At 42.1% G+C, this 17,449-nt stretch overlaps 2 protein-coding genes across 2 annotated transcripts in view; one reads left to right on the top strand and one right to left on the bottom strand.

Moving 5' to 3' along the window:
- The window catches only part of LOC138671649 (nuclear receptor corepressor 1-like), a 141,694-nt gene extending 128,178 nt beyond the window's left edge, over positions 1-13,516 (bottom strand). The window contains exons 1-2 of the mRNA XM_069759819.1: positions 13,439-13,516; positions 11,181-11,273 (exon numbers count right to left, since the gene is read on the bottom strand). Coding sequence (XP_069615920.1) covers positions 11,181-11,273; positions 13,439-13,516 — 171 coding nt within the window. The remainder of the gene's footprint in view (positions 1-11,180; positions 11,274-13,438) is intronic.
- Positions 1-17,449, top strand: part of NLE1 (notchless homolog 1) — a 44,649-nt gene that overhangs the window by 4,317 nt on the left and 22,883 nt on the right. The window contains exon 3 of the mRNA XM_069757235.1: positions 14,620-14,755. Coding sequence (XP_069613336.1) covers positions 14,668-14,755 — 88 coding nt within the window. The 5' untranslated portion in view covers positions 14,620-14,667. The remainder of the gene's footprint in view (positions 1-14,619; positions 14,756-17,449) is intronic.

Consider the following 17,449-nt stretch of genomic DNA (forward strand, 5'->3'; position numbering starts at 1 on the left):
GAGGTCATACAGGCACGTGGAGGCCACACACACTACTGAGTATCTTTTCCTTGTCTTTAGGCATTTCCACTGAAGTTGGATCAGCCTGTAACTTCATTTTCCACTTTGATTTTGAGCATCATTCCAACGCCAGACCTCCGTGGGATATTAATTGTGATTTACGTTGATAATTTTTAGGTTTTGTTGTTCTCAACACATTCCACTATGTAATGAAAAAAGATTTACAACTGGAATATTTCATTCATTGATATCTAGGATGTGGGATTTTAGTGTTCTCTTCATTTTTTTTTTTGAGTAGTGTATATGCGCGCTGATCTGGCATTAGTTGAACATCCCTTCGGTGGATATTAGCTACTCACAAATGGCACCCTTACAAAATCCAGCTGCTGCAGCATCTCAACGAGGATGACCCAGATCGGCTCGCTGAATTTGCAGAATGGGCAAAACAAAAATTGCAACAGGACCCTCAGTTTACACAGAAAATTATGTTCAGTGATGAGGCAAACTATTTTGGGTGGGCCATTTATATGGATACACCTAAATGAAAATGGGAGTGGTGACCGTTTTCTTGCGTAGGGTGTCTTGCATTAAAATCTGCCGCAATGACCCTGGGTACTGTGTTCACCAGACACAATCATCAATGCAATTTCTATCCGCTCCTCACGTGTTAACCTCTGCGACATGTCAGTGGCTGTAAACAAAGGGAAACTTGTGAATAACTCATGACAGAATAAAGTTACGGTAAAACCAAGCACATCACTGTTTTTCTTGTGAAATATACATGGCCCAACCTGTGTGTGTATAAAACATATATATATATATATATATATATATATATATATATATATATATATATATATATATATATTCGTATATGTGTAGATATATATATATATATGTATGTACATATATATATATGTATGTGTGCATGTGTGTGTATATATATATATATATATATATATATATATATATATATATATATATATATATATATATATATATATATATATATATATATATATATATATATAATGTGAATATATATATATATATATATATATATATATATATATATATACATATATATATATATACATATATATATATACACACGCATATACGAATATATATTTATTAACACATATACGAATATATATATATATATCTATCTATATCTACTCTATAAAGCTGAATGTGTGTGTATGTATGTATGTCCGGGATTGGCATCTGCACCGTCGCAGCTACAGCCACAAAATTTTGCACAGTCACACGTCTGGACCCCGAGAGCGTCATAGGCTATATTGTGAGGCGAAATTTTAACCCCGCGCGTTCCAATTCACCAAACAATTTTGCCCCTATCTACATAATGGGGAAAAAAGTGAAAGGAAAAGTGTTGGAAGCGTCGCAGCTACAGCAACAAAATTTTGCACAGTCACACGTCTGGACCCCGAGAGCGTCATAGGCTTCGTTGTGAGGTGAAATTTTAACCCCGCGCGTTCCAATTCACCAAACAATTTTGCCCCTATCTACATAATGGGGGAAAAAGTGAAAGGAAAAGTGTTGGAAGCGTCGCAGCTACAGCAACAAAATTTTGCACAGTCACACGTCTGGACCCCGAGAGCGTCATAGGCTATGTTGTGAAAAAATGGGAAAAAATGAAAGGAAAAGTGTAGGAGGCAAATTGACAGCTGCCAGATGTGAACAAGGGGGACTTAAAGAATGAGAGCGATGGCGCCAAAGAGTATATACCGTACAGTTGCTAAGGTTGGGCCTCGACATGGGATACTCACCACACACGGGGATATGAACACACACACAAAATGCGCCACACACTACCACGTGCTTGAACACATATTACCCTCAGCACACATTTCACCACAAATACACCAACCTCGCCACATAAAAGTCAAAACACAAAAGTCGCCACTCAAAACTCGCCACGCGCAGAACTCGCCACATGCAAAAACTAGGCTCTTGCAAAACTCGCCACAAGTGCAAAATTCTCCTCATGAAAAACTCGCCACACGCAAAACTTGCACACGCGGAAAAATTGCCACATGCACAAAAGTTGCAACACATGCAAAAGTTGCCTCACACAAAACTTGCACATACTCAAAAGGCACCACACATAATACTCGCAACGCGTAAAACTCGCCATGCACAAAACTTGCTGCACACAACTTGCTACACTAACCTGTCACATGCAACTCGACACACAAAAAGTTGCTACACGCATGTTGCTACACAAAACTCATCTCACAAAAGTCGCTACATGCATGTCGCCACACGCAACTCAACACACACAACTTGACAAACGAAACTCGCCCTAAAACACACACAAGTCTGGTATTATCCTTCAAAAATAAAAATCTGATTAATAAGCAGACAAACTACAACAATTGCACCATATAGGAAATACGGCAGCTGTCAGTCACATGACCTGTCTATTATGTGTATGTGTGAGCTAATATATACTGCCAGGGGGAGGGCTTCCTGTTGGCTGGGGATTTATCAGGCTGCCAATTTAGCTTACAAATACTGAGGTAAAAATACTGAGCAAATAACGTGTGAACGAGGTCTAATACAGGAGGAGATGACACACAGGTATATACTATATACAGGGGAGATGACACACAGATATATACTATATAGAGGAGGAGATGACATATAGGTACATATATATACAGGAGATGACATACAGGTATATACTATATACAGGAGGAGATGACATACAGGTATATGCTATATATAGAAGATGACATGCAGGTATATACTATATGCAGGAGGAGATGACACTCAGATATATACTGTATACAGGGGAGATGACACACAGGTATATACTATATACAGGAGGAGATGACATACAGGTATATGCTATATATAGAAGATGACATGCAGGTATATACTATATGCAGGAGGAGATGACACTCAGATATATACTATATACAGGGGAGATGACACACAGGTATATACTATATACAGGAGGAGATGACATACAGGTATATACTATATATAGAAGGAGATGACATTCAGGTATATACTATATATAGGGGAGATGACACACAGCAGGTATATACTATATACAGGGGAGATGACATACAGGTATATACTATAAACAGGAGATGACATACAGATGTATACTATATATAAGGGAGATGACAAACATGTATATACTGAGGTGATAAGGTGAAAATGAGAGGTGTGAGGTGAAAATGAAAAGGTGTGAGTGCAAAATGAGAGAAGTGAGGAAAAATAGTGGAGTGATCAGAAAATGACAGATGTGAGGTTGAAATGACAAGTGTTAGGGGGGAATGAGAGGTGTGAGGGAGAAAATGAGAGATGTGAGGGGGAAAATGAAAGATGTGATTGGGAAAATGAGAGGCGTGATGGGAAAATAAGAGAAGTGAGGTGCTATAACTAACCACAGATATTTACTATGCCCAGGCAACGCTGGGCTCTTCAGCTAGTATATATATATATAGCTGAATGTGTGTATATGTGTGTGTGTATGTCCGGGATTGGCATTTGCACCGTCGCAGCTACAGCCACAAAATTTTGCACAGTCACACATCTGGACCCCGAGAGCGTCATAGGCTATGTTGTGAGGTGAAATTTTAACCCCACACTTTCCAATTCACCAAACAATTTTGCCCCTATCTACATAATGGGGAAAAAGTGAAAGGAAAAGTGTTGGAGGCGTCGCAGCTACAGTCACAAAATTTTGCACAGTCACACGTCTGGACCCCGAGAGCATCATAGGCTATGTTGTGAGGTGAAATTTTAACCCCGCGCTTTCCAATTCACCAAACAATTTTGCCCCTATCTACATAATGGGGAAAAAGTGAAAGGAAAAGTGTTGGAGGCAAATTGACAGCTGCCAGATGTGAACAAGGGGGACTTAAAGAGTGAGAGCGATGGCGCCAAAGAGTATATACTGTACAGTTGTTAAGGTGGGGCCCCGACATGGGATGCTCACCACACACGGGGATATAAACATGCACACAAAATGCGCCACACACTGCCACGTGCTTGAACACATATACCACCCTCAGCACACATTTCACCACACACACACGAACCTCACCACATAAAAGTCGAAACACAAAAGTCGCTGCTCAAAACTCGCCATGCGTAATACTCGCCACATGCAAAACTAGGCTCACGCATAACTCGCCACACGTGCAAAACTCACCTCATGGGAAAACTCGCCACACGCAAAACTTGCACCCGCGGAAAAATTGCCACATGCACAAAAGTTGCAACACATGCAAAAGTTGCCTCACACAAAACTTGCACATACTCAAAAGGCACCACACATAAAACTCGCCATGCGCAAAACTCGCCATGCGCAAAACTTGCTGCACACAACTTGCTACACTAACCTGTCACATGCAACTCGACACACAAAAAGTTGCTACACGCATGTCGCCACACAAAACTCATCTCACAAAAGTCGCTATATGCATGTCGCCACACGCAACTCAACATACACAACTTGACACATGAAACTCGCCCTAAAACACACACAAGTCTGGTATTATCCTTCAAAAATAAAAATCTGATTAATAAGCAGACAAACTACAAGAGCAACAAATGTACCATATAGGAAATACGGCAGCTGTCAGTCACATGACCTGTCTATTATGTGTATGTGTGAGCTAATATATTCTGCCAGGGGGGAGGGCTTCCTGTTGGCTGGGGATTTATCAGGCTGCCAATTTAGCTTACAAATACTGACGTAAAAATACTGACCAAATAACGTGTGAACGAGGTCTAATACAGGAGGAGATGACATACAGATATATACTATGTACAGGGGAGATAACACACAGGTATATACAGGAGAGATGACACACAGGTATATCCTATATAGAGGAGGAGATGACATACAGGTACATACTATATACAGGAGGAGATGACATAAAAGTATATACTATATACAGGAGGAGATGACACACAGGTATATACTATATACAGGAGGAGATGACATACAGGTATATACTCAGGGCCGGCTCCAGGTTTTTGAGGGCCCCGGGCGAAAGAGTCTCAGTGGGCCCCCCCCCCCCCTTTAACACATACCACAATTCATGATGCCCAGATACAGAAGAGAAATATAGGTATAGTCCAATGCCATAATTCACTTCTTACATGAGTGATAGCTATTGTAAATTCTGCAGTGTATATATACAGGACAGGAGGAGTGGTACTGTGCGGTGTATATATACAGGGGAGAGGTACTGTGCGGTGTATATATACAGGAGGAGAGGTACTGTGCAGTATATATATACAGGGGAGAGGTACTGTGCAGTGTATATATACAGGGGAGAGGTACTGTGCAGTGTATATATACAGGGGAGAGGTACTGTGCGGTGTATATATACAGGGGAGAGGTACTGTGCAGTGTATATATACAGGGGAGAGGTACTGTGCGGTGTATATATACAGGGGAGAGGTACTGTGCAGTGTATATATACAGGGGAGAGGTACTGTGCAGTGTATATATACAGGGGAGAGGTACTGTGCAGTGTATATACTTCAACAGCTGCCCAGGCCCCCAGCACCTGTCCTGTATATATATTATATACCCTGTATCTATACAGGCTGTGCTGGGGGCCTGGGTTGGGCGGCTGCTGTAGTATATATATATATATATATATATATATATATATATATATATATATATATATATATATATATATATATATATATATATATATATATATATTTTTTTATGCCATGGCCGCCCCCCCAGGTCACCCAGACTGTCAGAATATACAGCGATATAGCATGGCACTCACTCAGGTGCCGGTAGCAGCTCCTCCAGTCCGGAATCTGCCTGTGCCTGATTAGTTCAGCACTGCACACAGCCAGGAGAGCAGAGCAGGAGAACTCTCCGCCCACAATGTCACGCTGGCTGTGTCCTTAACCCCTATGTGCCTGGCCCTGCACTGACTGAGAAGATGCTTGTGCCAGGCAGGGCAAATTGAAAGGGTAGAAAGGGTTAAAGCGGCCAGATGGATGTATGACTGCGTGAGTGGGCCCCCCTGTCTTGTCAGGGCCCCGGCACTTGCCCGGGTGCGCCGGGTGCTGACGCCGGCCCTGTATATACTATATGCAGGAGGAGATGACACACAGATATATACTATATACAGGGGAGATGACAGGTATTTACTATATACAGGAGATGACATACAGGTGTATACTATATATATAGGAGGAGATGACATACAGATATATATATATATATACAGTGGGGCAAAAAAGTATTTAGTCAGTCAGCAATAGTGCAAGTTCCACCACTTAAAAAGATGAGAGGCGTCTTTTATATACATCATAGGTAGACCTCAACTATGGGAGACAAACTGAGAAAAAAAAAACCAGAAAATCACATTGTCTGTTTTTTTATCATTTTTTTTGCATATTATGGTGGAAAATAAGTATTTGGTCAGAAACAAACAATCAAGATTTCTGGCTCTCGCAGACCTGTAACTTCTTCTTTAAGAGTCTCCTCTTTCCTCCACTCATTACCTGTAGTAATGGCACCTGTTTAAACTTATCAGTATAAAAAGACACCTGTGCACACCCTCAAACAGTTTGACTCCAAACTCCACTATGGTGAAGACCAAAGAGCTGTCAAAGGACACCAGAAACAAAATTGTAGCCCTGCACCAGGCTGGGAAGACTGAATCTGCAATAGCCAACCAGCTTGGAGTGAAGAAATCAACAGTGGGAGCAATAATTAGAAAATGGAAGACATACAAGACCACTGATAATCTCCCTCGATCTGGGGCTCCACGCAAAATCCCACCCCGTGGGGTCAGAATGATCACAAGAACGGTGAGCAAAAATCCCAGAACCACGCGGGGGGACCTAGTGAATGAACTGCAGAGAGCTGGGACCAATGTAACAAGGCCTACCATAAGTAACACACTACGCCACCATGGACTCAGATCCTGCAGTGCCAGACGTGTCCCACTGCTTAAGCCAGTACATGTCCGGGCCCGTCTGAAGTTTGCTAGAGAGCATTTGGATGATCCAGAGGAGTTTTGGGAGAATGTCCTATGGTCTGATGAAACCAAACTGGAAATGTTTGGTTGAAACACAACTTGTCGTGTTTGGAGGAAAAAGAATACTGAGTTGCATCCATCAAACACCATACCTACTGTAAAGCATGGTGGTGGAAACATCATGCTTTGGGGCTGTTTCTCTGCAAAGGGGCCAGGACGACTGATCCGGGTACATGAAAGAATGAATGGGGCCATGTATCGTGAGATTTTGAGTGCAAACCTCCTTCCATCAGCAAGGGCATTGAAGATGAAACGTGGCTGGGTCTTTTAACATGACAATGATCCAAAGCACACCACCAGGGCAACGAAGGAGTGGCTTCGTAAGAAGCATTTCAAGGTCCTGGAGTGGCCTAGCCAGTCTCCAGATCTCAACCCTATAGAAAACCTTTGGAGGGAGTTGAAAGTCCGTGTTGCCAAGCAAAAAGCCAAAAACATCACTGCTCTAGAGGAGATCTGCATGGAGGAATGGGCCAACATACCAACAACAGTGTGTGGCAACCTTGTGAAGACTCACAGAAAACGTTTGACCTCTGTCATTGCCAACAAAGGATATATTACAAAGTATTGAGATGAAATTTTGTTTCTGACCAAATACTTATTTTCCACCATAATATGCAAATAAAATGTTAAAAAAACAGACAATGTGATTTTCTGGATTTTTATTTCTCAGTTTGTCTCCCATAGTTGAGGTCTACCTATGATGTAAATTACAGACGCCTCTCATCTTTTTAAGTGGTGGAACTTGCTCTATTGCTGACTGACTAAATACTTTTTTGCCCCACTGTATTTCAACTGGTCCTGAAGTGTATTGAGCACGAAACGGCCGTCGTCCGGGTGCATTCACTACCCTCCCTCCCTGCGTTTTCTATGTATATGTCCGAATAAACCTGACGTTTCACTACCGGTGAGTGCGCTCTTTTCTCTTCTTTTTCTTCTTATTTTTTGTGGAATTTTATATGGACTGTTACCAGAGGAGCACCCCGGCATGTGATGCTATATGTGAGGCTATCTATGGCAGCACAGTGCAGTGAAGGAGTTTTGTGAGGGTCTAACGAATTACAGCGGTGCGGATGACATACAGGTGTATACTATATATATAGGAGGAGATGACATGCAGATATATATATATATATATGTATATATATATTTACATAGACAGGGGAGATGACATACAGGTATATACTGTATACAGAAGATGACATACAGGTGTATACTATATATAAGGGAGATGACAAACATGTATATACTGAGGTGAAAATGAGAGGCGTGAGGTGAAAATGAAAAGGTGTGAGTGCAAAATGAGGAGTGAGGGAAAATAGTGGAGTGATCGGAAAATGACAGATGTGAGGTCGAAATGACAAGTGTTAGGGGGGAATGAGAGGAGTGAGGGGGAAAATGAAAGATGTGATGGGAAAATAAGAGAAGTGAGGTGCTATAACTAACCACAGTTATTTACTATGCCCAGGCAATGCCGGGCTATCCAGCTAGTGTGTGTTTATATATATATATATATATATATATATATATATATATATATATATATATATATATATATATATATATATATATATATATATATATATAATGTGTGTGTGTGTGATTGGAGACACCTTCTCATTTTAAAGATTTTTCTGTATTTTCATGACTATGAAAATTGTACATTCACACTGAAGGCATCAAAACTATGAATTAACACATGTGGAATTATATACTTAAACAAAAAAAGTGTGAAACAACTGAAATTATGTCTTATATTCTAGGTTCTTCAAAGTAGCCACTTTTTGCTTTGATGACTGCTTTGCACACTCTTGGTATTCTCTTGATGAGCTTCAAGAGGTAGTCACTTCACAGGTGTTGATGGCTTTGACAAAGATCGTTTGATCGAAACGCGTCGCCGTGTCTCTGCTGTCCATCGGCACATACTGGAGGGAGAATGTACACCGTGTACAATATGTTTTTAAAGACCTCAATAAAATAATTATTTTAAGGAGCTGGAACTCAACCCCCTTTTTTTTCCTATGGAATACTACGCTTGTCGGCAGCAGAGTTCCGAGCACCTGTGGTGAAGACTGGTGAGCTGGCTTATGTTTTATTTTTTGTGACTTCACAGGTGTGCCCTCTTAGGCTTAATAAGTGGGATTTCTTGCCTTATAAATCGTGTTGGGACCATCAGTTGTGTTGTGCAGAAGTCTGGTGGATACACAGCTGATAGTCTTACTGAACAGACTGTTAGAATTTGTATTATGGCAAGAAAAAAGCAGCTAAGTAGAGAAAAACGAGTGGCCATCATTACTTTAAGAAATGAAGGTCAGTCAGTCCGAAAAATTGGGAAAACTTTGAAAGTGTCCCCAAGTGCAGTGGCAAAAACCATCAAGCGCTACAAAGAAACTGGCTCACATGAGGACTGCCCCAGGAAAGAAAGACCAAGAGTCACTTCTGCTTCTGAGGATAAATTTATCCGCGTCACCAGCCTCAGAAATCGCAGGTTAAAGGGAACCTGTCACCCCCAAAATCATAGGTGAGCTAAGCCCACCGGCATCAGGGGCTTATCTACAGCATTGTGTAATGCTGTAGATAAGCCCCCGATGTAACCTGAAGGATGCGAAAAAGAGGTTAGATTATACTCACGCGGGCGGTCCGATCCAATGGGCGTCGCAGTCCGGTCCGAGGCCTCCCATCTTCATAGGATGACGTCCTCTTCTTGTCTTCACGCTCCGGCGCAGACGTACTTAGTCTGCCCTTTTGAGGGCAGAGCAAAGTACTGCAGTGCGCAGGCGCCGGGCCTCTCTGACCTTTCTCTGTGCCTGCGCACTGCAGTACTTTGCTCTGCTCTCAACAGGGCAGACAAAGTACACCTGCGCTGGAGCCGCAGCGTGAAAACAGGAAGAAGACGTCATCGTAAGAAGATGGGAGGCCCCGGACCGGACCGCGACGCCCATCGGACCGGACCACAGCGGGAACGCCGCTGGGTGAGTATAATCTAACCTCTTTTTCTCATCTTTCAGGATACATCAGGGGCTTATCTACAGCTTTACAGAATGCTGTAGATAAGCCCCTGATGCCGGTGGGCTTAGCTCACCTTCGATTTTGGGGGTGAAAGGTTCCCTTTAACAGCAGCTCAGATTAGAGACCAGGTTAATGCCACACAGAGTTCTAGCAGCAGACACATCTCTACAACAACTGTTAAGAGGAGACTTTGTGCAGCAGGCCTTCATGGTAAAATAGCTGCTAGGAAACCACTGCTAACGACAGGCAACAAGCAGAAGAGACTTGTTTGGGCTAAAGAACACAAGGAATGGACATTAGACCTGTGGAGATCTGTACTTTGGTCTGATGAGTCCAAATTTAAGATCTTTGGTTCCAACCACCGTGTCTTTGTGCAACGCAGAAAAAGTGAACGGACGGACTCTACATGCCTGGTTCCCACCGTGAAGCATGGAGGAGGAGGTGTGGGGGTGCTTTGCTGGTGATAGTGTTGGGGATGTATTTAAAAATTGAAGGCATACTGAACCAGCATGGCTACCACAGCATCTTGCAGCGGCATGCTATTCCATCCGGTTTGCGTTTAGTTGGACCATCATTTATTTTCAACAGGACAATGATCCAAACACACCTTCTGGCTGTGTAAGGGCTTATTTGACCAAGAAGGAGAGTGATGGGGTTCTACGCCAGATGACCTGGCCTCCACTTTCACCAGACCTGAACCCAATCGAGATGGTTTGGGGTGAGCTGGACCGCAGAGTGAAGGCAAAAGGGCCAACAAATGCTAAGCATCTCTGGGAACTCCTTCAAGATTGTTGGAAGACCATTCCGGTGACTACCTCTTGAAGCTCATCAAGAGAATGCCAAGAGTGTGCAAAGCAGTCTTCAAAGCAAAAGATGGCTACTTTGAAGAACCTAGAATATAAGACATATTTTCAGTTGATTCACACTTTTTTGTTAAGTATATAATTCCACATACGTTAATTCATAGTTTTGATGCCTTCAGTGTGAATGTACAATTTTCATAGTCATGAAAATACAGAAAAATCTTTGAATGAGAAGGTGTGTCCAAACTTTTGGTCTGTACTGTATATCTGTCTCAAGATACCATCCTATAAATTGGGCCCTCACTTCATCAGTCCCTTCAAGATGTTGAAGCAAATTAATCCAGTAGCCTATAAACTCAAACTCCCAGCCTCCTTGCGATGTACAATTTTCATAGTCCTGAAAATACAGAAAAATCTTTAAATGAGGTGTGTCCAAACTTTTGGTCTGTACTGTATATACACCTATACACACACACACACACACACACGCGCGCGCGCGCGCGCGCACACACATATACACACACACATACATACACACACTAACATTATATAATCTTGACCAGTTTGTTCCTCACCTACATCAGGACATACTAAGGGTAAGTTAACACGACGTTTTTGCTGCATTTTTTTATGCAAATTTTCAGCTGCTTTTTACAATAGCAGCAAAGCCTATGAGATTTCAGAAACACATTGTTTTTTGTGTGATCAGTATTTTGTGCTCTGCTGCATTTTTTCACCCATTAACAGCAAAAACGCAGGTATTATTATTTGCTGCTTGTTTGCTGCTGAAAATTCAAGGACATTAGCATGGACAAAGAGAAAAAAAAATGCACCATAAACGCACCAAATACGCAACAAAAACGCACCTAGACCTGTGTTTTTGACGCAGCTTCTTTCCTGCAAAGAAGATCAGGTTTTGCTGCAGAAAAAAAGCAGCAAAAGGGCCCTGTGTGAACTTACCCTAACTGTTTTTCCTGTGGGATGGGCAAGCTCAGGAAATGCCTAGCGGCCTCACGTTTGTTTTGCGGATCTGGTGTTGACACTCTACAGCTTTTTTCTTCATATCCTTTTTGAATCATCCTTCCTTGTTGTTTGGAGAGTTCTTTGGACAACAATCTCCCCAATCCAGTACTGTCACCCTCCCTTTTTGACCTCTCTGGTCATGGTAGTTCTGCGTTTGGTTCTCTATTCTTCTTTGTGAGTGAGAGCTTTCTCTCACTCTGTTCTTTTCCTTTTCCTCCTAGCAGTCTCTTGGATATATAGCTCTGACAAAAATTAAGAAACCACTGTAAAATTTTCAATTTGTCTGATTTTTCTCATAATAGGTATATTTTTGAGTAAAATGTAAATTGTTCTTTTATTCTATAAACTTCTGGCAACATGTCTCCGAAGTTCCAAGCAATAAATTTTGTATTTATTTTCTGAAAATGAGAAATGGTCAAAATAACAAAAGAAAATGCAGTGCTTGTAGACCTCAAATAATGCAAAAAAAAAAAAAACGAGTTCATAATAATTTAGAAACAATACTAATGTTTTAACTCAGGAAGAGTTCAAAAATCAATATTTTGTGGAATAACCATGATTTTCAATCACAGCTTTCATGCGTCTTGGCATGCTTTCCACCAGTCTTTCACACTGCTTTTAGGTGACCTTATGCCACTCCTGGTACAAGAATTTAAGCAGTTCTTTGTTTGATGGCTTGTGACTATCCATCTTCCTCTTGATTGCATTCCAGAGGTTTTCAGTGGTGTTCAGGTCTGGAGATTGGGCTGGCCATGACAGATATTTGGTGTGGTGGTCTTTCATCCACACCTGATTGACCTAGCTGTGTGGCACATTGTCCTGCTGGAAAAACTAGTCCTCAGTGTGTGGGAACATTGCCTGAGCAGAAGGAATCAACTGTTTTTACAGGATAACCTTGTATGTGGCTTGATTCATACGTCCTTCGCAAAGATTAACCTGCCCAATTCCAACCTTGCTAAAGCATCATCACTGAACCTCCACCAAATTTCACAGTGGGTGCAAGACACTGTGGCTTGTACGCCTCTCCAGGTCTCTGTCTAACCATTAGATGACCAGGTGTTGGACAAAGCTCAAAATTAGACTCATCAGAGATTAACTTTCTCCAGTCCTCTATGGTCCAATCCTTATGGTCTTTGGCAAACTTCATCCAATGGCTGTCAGATATGTAGAGAAGCTGATTTTTATAGAACTGTGCAGTGGTCTCTTAATTTTTGCCAGAGCTGTATTGTAATTGGTCAGTGTGTCTCAGCACCCCAACTGTCGAGAATAGTTTACTGGAGGGTCATCATAATGGTCTTCTAGCCTGGATCCGCTTTACAATTCTGGAGGCGTATTTGCAAGGAACAGAGCTCCATCACGGTCTTCCTGCTCTCTTCATCTGGGCCTAGGGCCTTCTGCACTATTCATCCTCAAGCCTCTATTTGCAGCTGTCTAAGCTGTTTCTCAGTTATCTGTTCGACATTTTTCCAGGCTCTGCAGAATATTCACTTTCGGGCCTGGACAGAAATCTTTTGCATATTACAGTGACCAGTTTCCTACATGAGATTTTCGCCTCTTCATACATATGACTGGTGCTTTTGTCTTCCCACACTTGGGGACTGCTTTGGGACGTCCCATGGTTTCCTGTGTCCCCCAATGAAGCGATAGAGAAATTAAGATTTTAGGTTCTTACAGTAAAATATTTCTCAGAGCCTTCGCTGGGGGACACAGCATCCACCCTTTCTAAATGCCTCTGTTGGGCCGGTCTGTATTTTGCTTTAGGTTTCTTCTCTTACTTTCATACTAACTGATTGGCTAGACTTCGGTTGGTGGGTGTATACTACTGAAGAGGAGCTATCTTTCTTATTGCCTAGTGGCAGTAGCATGCACCTATGGTTTCCTGTGCCCCCCAATGAAGGCTCAGAGAAATAAATTTTATGGTAAATACCCAAAATATTTTTATTTTCTTTATTTTAGTGCCAAAAAAACCCAAACCACTTAAAAGTAAATCTGTTACCTACCTCACGTTGTCATCTCTGGTTTCAGCTATGTGTCTGTTATGTGTAAATATGGAGCATTTTGGCCAATCATTTTATTAGTTGCAGTACACTGTACATGGTGTTAGTCTCTCTTATGTGTAAGTGTCTAGTCCCTATCACCCACAGCTGTTTGATATATTTTTCCTATGCATATTAATATTTGGAAAGCTGTGGTTTGGAGAAGCATGTAGTTCAGGAATTAGGAAAAAATTGACTTCTGTCACATGGGCCTTGTTTTTGCCTTCCTTCTTTTGAAACACCTATGGGCTGTTCTCATGCTTAAAGGCCTCTAAAATATATGATACAATGTGAAATTAAATGTGGCAATATTATCATGGAAAAGTAATACTTAAGTCTGTTTTATATCCGTTTCACACATCCAACATTTACTGTCCGAGTGCACCCTTTGGTCTCCTGACCAGAACTCAACAGTCTTTTAGGCATATATGATGCATTCAGGTCAAGATTCCCATGACCAATCCAGACATCATGTCCTTATCGGATCATGAATTTTTGGATGTGTGAACCCGACCTTATGCTCTTAAAGAGAACCTGTCTGCCCAACTTAGTAATGCAAAGTAAAGACATGGCTGTAACACAGATTAAATTGATACCTTTGGTGAAGAAATCTCCTTTGTTGTTCTTCTATAAAATAATAGGAAATATGTACTGGCCATAGTCTAATCAATAAATCTCTTTTAGGGTGTTCTGTGCCGCACTTTACAAGGTCATGGACACTGGGTTAACACCATGGCACTTAGCACAGACTATGTTCTCCGCACCGGGGCTTTCAATCCAGCAGAAGCCTCCATCAATCCTCAAGACATGCAAGGCTCCTGTAAGTGTTTGGTTTCATTATCATCCTTATCTATATATAGAATCGTCTAAGGGGCACTTCCGTCTGTTTGTCTGTCTGTCACGGAAATCCCAAGTCGCTGATTGGTCGTAGCCAGCAGCCGCGACCAATCAGCAACGGGCACAGTCCGGCCGTGAAATGGCCGCTCCCTACTCCCCTGCAGTCAGTGCCCCCTCCATACTCTTCCCCCCTCCCCCCAAAGGGTCATTGCCCGCCGCCCACATAGCATTTTAGCAGTCCGTTACACCACGGCATAACGCGGTGTAACGCAGTCTGTTAACGCTGCTATTAACCCTGTGTGACCAACTTTTTACTCTTATAGATATAATGTTATAATTAACATTATAAAGATATAATGTTAATAATAAAAAAAATGGTGCTATTCTCACCCTCCGGCGTCCACCGATGCGCGTGAGCGGCGAGGCTGCCACCAGCTTCCGTTCCCAGAGATGCATTGCGAAATTACCCAGATGACTTAACGGTCTAGCGAGCGTGGCTGTGCTATATACTACGTGGCTGTGCTATATACTACGTGGCTGTGCTATATACTACGTGGCTGTGCTATATACTACGTGGCTGTGTTATATACTGCGTGGGCAGTGCTATATACTGCGTGGGCTGTGCTATATACTACGTGGCTGTGCTATATACTATGTGGCTACTATATACTACATGGCTGTTCTATATACTACGTGGCTGCTATATACTACGTGGCTACTATATACTATGTGGCTACTATATACTACGTGGCTACTATATACTACGTGGCTACTATATACTACGTGGCTGCTATATACCACGTGGCTGCTATATACTACGTGGCTGTGCTGTATACTACGTGGCTGTGCTGTATACTACGTGGCTGCTGTATACTACGTGGCTGCTGTATACTACGTGGCTGCTGTATACTACGTGGCTGCTGTGTACTACGTGGCAGCTGTATACTACGTGGCTGCTGTATACTACGTGGCTGCTGTATACTACGTGGCTGCTGTATACTACGTGGCTGCTATATACTATGTGGCTGCTATATACTATGTGGCTGCTATATACTATGTGGCTGTGCTATATACTTCGTGGCTGTGTTAAATACTGCGTGGGCTGTGCTATATGCTACGTGGCTGTGCTATATACTACATACTACGGGGCTGTACTATATACTATGTGGCTCTGTTATATACTACGTGGCTGTACTATATCTTGCACCTTGAACCCCCGACATCCAGCGCCCCGAACCCCCGACATCCTGCGACCAATCAGTGGCATACGCAGTCCAGCCGCGAATTGACGCGGGATTTAAACCACGCTTCACTGATTGGTCGCACCCGGCCGTGTGCGACCAAATCAGCGATGTTGTCGCGGTCTTTAAACGCCGCTTCGGTCATTGGTCATGCCCGGCCGGCCGCGTCCAATCAACGATATTGGCGTGGGATTTAAACACTGCTTCAGTGATTGGTCGAGGCCGGCCGTGAGCTACCAATCAGTGATATTGGTGCGGTATTTAAACACTGCTTCGGTCATTGGTCGTGTCCGGCCGGCCGTGACCAATCCGTGACAGGCGCAGTCCGGCCGTGAATTGGCGCCAGATTTGAACCATGCTTCGCTGACCGGCCAGCCGGGCGCGACCAATCCGCAATATTGGTGCGGAATTTAACCCCCACTCACAGCGCGACGTACATACATATTCTAGAATACTCGATGCGTTAGAATCGGGCCACCATCTAGTTGTTTGTAATGATCATTAGCATCTCCGGCTCTTTAATTGCCAGTTTACTCGGCATTAGCCATTTCCTATAAATGCTATCTATAATATTTGCACATTTAATCTAATTTTGTTATATAAATATATTTTTTTGTTTTTAGTTAAAAAAAAAATACAGCCTGATGTTAGTTCTCATTCAGTCTGTAGTGAAATGTAAACCAGCTACCGTAATTATAAAGCGTTTTTGTTTTGAGGTGATTTAAGGGTACAATAACAAGATATAAAATGTATAACCACCAATAAGGGCTTATTCACACACGGAGCATTTTTGCCCGATTTTTCAGTGCGCTTTTCAAGGATAAAATTCGCTTCACTTTATGATTTCCCTAAAATGAATGACACTTCTGAAATCTCATGCACATGCTGCTTATTTTTTCTTATTTCACACAGCGATTTTCCTGCCAACAACTCGGATTTTTGGTGCAGAAAAATCTACTGAAAATACTCTACATGTGCACATAATCTAAATAATATTAATCCCTAGTTTTTTCTTTATTAGTTAAAGATTGCCACCGCCCCATTCATTTTTTCTTAGGACAGTAGAAAGGAGCATATTTAGGAATGGTACCGTATGCACTACCCAGTGAGGTGCCAAGGTAGGTTCCCACACCATGTGACAATTAAAGAAAATGAACCTGGCACTCAACTTAAGGTGAATCTCCTTTATGTTTATTACAGCACAAGCATATTGCACTGCTCTGGCATTTTTCCTGCTCCTCCTAGGCAGCACGGTATGTCTTTCTACCCATTTATTTACTATTCTATTCCATTATGCGATGCAGTGAAGCTGTTCTATTAAGTCCTTTTTACTATGATATTCCATTATGCAATGCAGAAAGGCTATTTTAATATGAATTTGGTGGTACAACATTGATCTCTATAGTGATTTATATTGTCTAGCTATGTCCACATTG

The sequence above is a fragment of the Ranitomeya imitator genome, chromosome 3 (genome assembly GCF_032444005.1).
Source record: "Ranitomeya imitator isolate aRanImi1 chromosome 3, aRanImi1.pri, whole genome shotgun sequence".
NCBI lineage: Eukaryota > Metazoa > Chordata > Amphibia > Anura > Dendrobatidae > Ranitomeya > Ranitomeya imitator.